The 4,506-nt window shown below is 44.8% G+C and overlaps 1 protein-coding gene across 1 annotated transcript; it reads left to right on the top strand.

Moving 5' to 3' along the window:
• On the top strand, nucleotides 1-4,163 carry LOC117257546 (potassium channel subfamily K member 15-like). Its single transcript, XM_078172366.1, has 2 exons — nucleotides 1-797; nucleotides 2,974-4,163. The coding sequence occupies exons 1-2, from the start codon at nucleotides 515-517 to the stop codon at nucleotides 3,933-3,935; spliced, it is 1,245 nt and encodes a 414-aa protein (XP_078028492.1). The 5' UTR covers nucleotides 1-514; the 3' UTR covers nucleotides 3,936-4,163.
• The last annotated feature ends 343 nt before the right edge of the window (nucleotides 4,164-4,506 follow it).

Genomic DNA, 4,506 nt, shown 5'->3' with positions numbered 1-4,506 from the left:
CTTACTTTTTCAGGACCTAAAGACTTTTAGTGTCAGACTCTGCACAAACGCCATTCTACACAGCGAGGGTCAAAGTGGAGTAACAGTCGGCTGAAGGCATTTTGAGTGGAGAGAAACTTTCTCAAGACAGAGTGAACCTGACCTGTTAGGTAGGCCTATACATCTAAGGCAGGCAGACCTCAGCAAACGAGGTCATGTGAGCACCTTTAAGTGGGCTAGACTAACATCCTGTGGAAAGGCAAGGTGCTGCCAGCTGCTGAGCTCAGATAACTTGTGTAGACACGCGCCTTTGGTGCCATTTCACCTGATGACACGCTATAGAACAGGCTACAATTTCAACACCTAACCCACGAGGGCTTATACTGTAATCCTAGCAGAGCACAGGGGCCTCAACACATCACTGACGATGGATGGAGTTGTTGGATGATGCTCCTGTGCCCTCTGCGCGTCTGTTCCTGTGAGCAGGAGCACCCTCCGTCCCACCCACCGCTCCGCGCGCACTCCGGAGTTGAGGATGAAGACGCAGAACATCAGGACCGTCTCTCTCATCCTCTCCATTGTTTTCTACCTGCTCATAGGAGCCGCCGTCTTTGACGCGCTGGAGTCAGACAGCGAGAGTTCAAGGAAGAAGGCACTGGAGCAGAAGCTGAACGAGCTGAAGAACAAGTACGGCTTCAACGAGGATGACTACAGAGAGATTGAGAGAGTGGTCGTACAGTCGGAGCCGCACCGCGCAGGGAGGCAGTGGAAGTTCGCCGGATCCTTTTATTTTGCCCTCACTGTCATCACCACGATCGGTAAGTACATACTTTGATGATTTCTCCGAAAAAAACATAGGGCAAGGAGCATTTCTGCGTCCCCCTGTGTGTGAATGCTCTTTACAGTTACAGGTGGGAGTCCTGTCAGGGCCCCAAGTTTAGGGGCCAAAAGTGGTCAACAAGGATTCTTAGTGCTTACAATGAATTCTCACAATGACCAGTTTTCACTTTGGGTAAAAAAAAAAAAAAAAAGATGAAAACATTAAGAAAAACTTCTTAAAATTTCTCAAAACTTCTCATGATATACATTTTACTTTGCTGCTTCCATCTATATGCAAACATAGTTATGTTTATTAAAATTTGACAAAATACAATGTTTCCATCCTAAACCAAGACCCTCACAATCCTCAGAGTGCAGGCACGTGACAGTATTGTTGCAGTATAACTTTCTGTGAACATGTCAAAGGTCCTGAGTGAGGACTGCGATGATAGGCCTATTTAATGTAGACCTATTAAGTCAGATTTTAATGAAAAATATGACTGGGACTCAATGAGCATGTGGATGAGGAGCAGGGTTAGTTATGCTGTTGGAGTGGAGGACTTTTAAGAAGTTTAAGAAGTTTCTGTGCTCCATAGAGAATAAACCTACGACATTAGAGCTACCTTTGAGCTCTTCACACGGTGGAGTCGGATTGATTGTTACCTGATTACTTAATTGTGTAATGTGTATAGATATAAAAGATTTGATTTATGGAGATGCAAATTGCCTTTTGAAATAACTGGCAAAAACTGACCCAATAAAACAATTTGAATTTCCATTCAGCAACATAGCCCTGCGCACAAAAAGGACATGATGCTCTGATGTGGATTGTGAATAAATGTTGATGAGATCAATCACAAGTTGTGAACACAAGTTGTGATTGATCTCATCAACTGTAGTTTGGTAGTGTAATAATGTACTCAACATGGTGGGAAAAAACCCCTCTCTATTAACAAATGCAGAGCATCTGTTTTTCAGTTGACCACATATAATCAGTAAAAGCTGAACAAATGTGAACTCTGCTTGTGAGTCCACTGGAGCACCAAAAGAGAAAATGCATGTTTAAGAAAGGTCTAGAAGTGCCCATTATCATTCTGGTGTCAGGAAAAAACACCCTGGGTTGTTTGAATTCCTCTAAACCAATCAAAATCGTCTTGGGCAGTACTAAGCCCATGATGCAGTGGCAGCACCTTTGCAAAATGGTAGCATGCAGATAGCAGCAGAGGAGGAGAATGCTTGCTATAATTGCCTGTCAATGGCTTCTACCTGCAGTCTCTAAGCAGGACATTAATAGAAGTGAATGGGGTATGCAACAAATATTTGTAGGATGGAGGTGTAATGTGACCTTTGTGATGGGAGATGTTAAACCATTTCTCACCTTTTCATTTCTGTTAATTCATGTAGTTTAGTGACCTCAACTCCAGCATTCCTGCTTAACTTCAGCCTGAACAGAGGTCTGATTAGATAGATAAAATGAAAACACCTGTTGCAGGGCTTTTGATAATAAAAAGCTGGACTTTTATTGTCTTCTTTTATGGATTTTTAAAACACGTTTGCTCTCTGTCTGTAGGTTAACCTATCCACCCACCTTACACCTTTATTTAAAGCTGCATTGATCACTTTTTAGCCCACAGGGGAGAGAAAAATATCACAACAAGCAGACAAATGTTTGACTCTCCTCACCAGCTAGAAGGCACAGCTTTGAAAATGCTTAACCTCTGGGGCTGATGAGAGCAGCTCAAACAAGGAGCTGAAAAACTCTATACAGCAGCAGAGGTTTGGTGATGATTCTCAACGATTTTGTATCATTCGGCAGTGAGTGAGAATATTCCAAATATAGCCTACACCTTAACAGATGTTGATTTTTTTTAAGTGGCTAAAATTCGTTTTTCTGCGACTCCTTTCAACAGCAGTACTTTGCTCATCTTCCTTGCTGGTAGATTTGGTTTATCAAAGATGATAGCAAAGCAGCACAGTACATAAATAAGCACGGCAAATTAGCAGTGTGACCTAATATAAACTCTGGATCAGAGACTTGGTTCTGCACTGGGTGACGTGAGCGTTTTAGCCTTGCAGTATACGAAGCAGATGTAATCCTAATGACCATGAATCTTTCTAGACATTAAACATTAGTACTTAACATCATGTGACCTGCAATATACTGTGATTTCGTAGGTTATGGCCACGCTGCCCCACGCACTGATGCTGGCAAGGTCTTCTGCATGTTTTACGCTCTCCTGGGCATTCCTCTGACGCTGGTCATGTTCCAGAGCCTGGGCGAGAGGATCAACACTTTTGTCCGCTACCTCCTGCGCAGAACCAAGCAGTGCCTGAGCTTACAGGAGACAGAGGTGTCCATGGGGAACATGGTCCTGGTGGGTTTGTTGTCGTGCATGAGCACCCTGTGTATCGGAGCTGCAGCCTTCTCCCATTATGAGGACTGGACCTTCTTTGATGCCTTCTACTACTGCTTCGTAACGCTCACCACCATTGGATTTGGGGATTTTGTGGCCCTGCAGAACACGGATGCTCTCCAGAACCGACCCCCCTACGTGGCATTTAGCTTCATCTACATTTTAGTTGGGCTGACAGTCGTTGGGGCTTTTCTTAACCTGGTGGTGCTGAGGTTTCTCACTGTCAGCACAGAGGAGCCTGACACGAGGACTGAAGCAGGGGTAGAGGATCAGGGAACACAGCCTAAGGATACGCAGGGGGATTTGGAGGTGTCGGTGGCAGAGGCAGAAACTGCTGATGTCAGCTATAAAGACCGCGAGGATGGACACAGCAGCCTGTGCAACCTGAGTCTTCCCATGGAGGGGGGCACCAGCTGTATGAATCTCCTCCCCTCTCCTACAGAGGAGAGCAGACTTATTTCACCTGAGCACTCAAAGCTCTCTGAACCAAGCAGACTCAGGGCCTTGTTCACCTGCATGTGCTGTGGCCCGGACGTTTATGTCAGCCCCTCTCCGTCTCATCATGAGGAGGCGGGCGGCCACAGCAACCCTGTCTTTTACAACTCCATCTCCTACAGGGTGGACCGGGCCTCGTGCAGCTCCTGCACCGCATCTTTAGAGGCCTCCCCCTGCAGAGTAGCTCTCTGTAAGAACAATCCTCACACCAGGAGGAAGTCATTATAACTCTGTGAAACTTTGACTTAGTGGCCTTTGTTTTGGACTATTTGTACACACCACACAACCCTGATTTTTTTGCTTGGTGGAACAAACTGCCCAGTGCTCTCCTAGTTACAAATGTAGCATTACTTGTTGCCAGATAAAACAGAGCACATGATGAAAATCTCTGACAGTTTATGTATTTTTCTACATTAAAAACTACCACTAAAAAGAATTACAGAATTAAAGTACATATATAAACCCGTGTTTTCCACCATTACTGTCCCAATACCCTGTGTGTTATATAAAAAGCATGTACAGGAGGTGGGTGAAAAATGCAACCTGTGCCTGAGAAAGGTGTGGTTATCTGTATTAATACCTTCTGTGTCAAACTCTGTGTTGTCACCTGTGACCTTCAGTTATTTCCAGTCAGTAATTATCACTGTCTTCTTATAGAAGCGTACACTTTGTTGCTCTGGCTGGTTCCCCTGGTAACGTGTCTATCTTCACTGCTTAGTGCAGTGGAAAACTGGGGACAGACACGTACAGTACAGTGAGCGTGTGATTGTCTGAAGGCAGCATCCAGTCCAGAAGGCAT

Source organism: Epinephelus lanceolatus, chromosome 1 (genome assembly GCF_041903045.1).
Source record: "Epinephelus lanceolatus isolate andai-2023 chromosome 1, ASM4190304v1, whole genome shotgun sequence".
In the NCBI taxonomy this organism is placed as follows: domain Eukaryota; kingdom Metazoa; phylum Chordata; class Actinopteri; order Perciformes; family Serranidae; genus Epinephelus; species Epinephelus lanceolatus.
The sequence above is the reverse complement of the archived record's forward strand: the minus strand, read 5'-3'. Positions and strand labels throughout refer to the sequence as shown.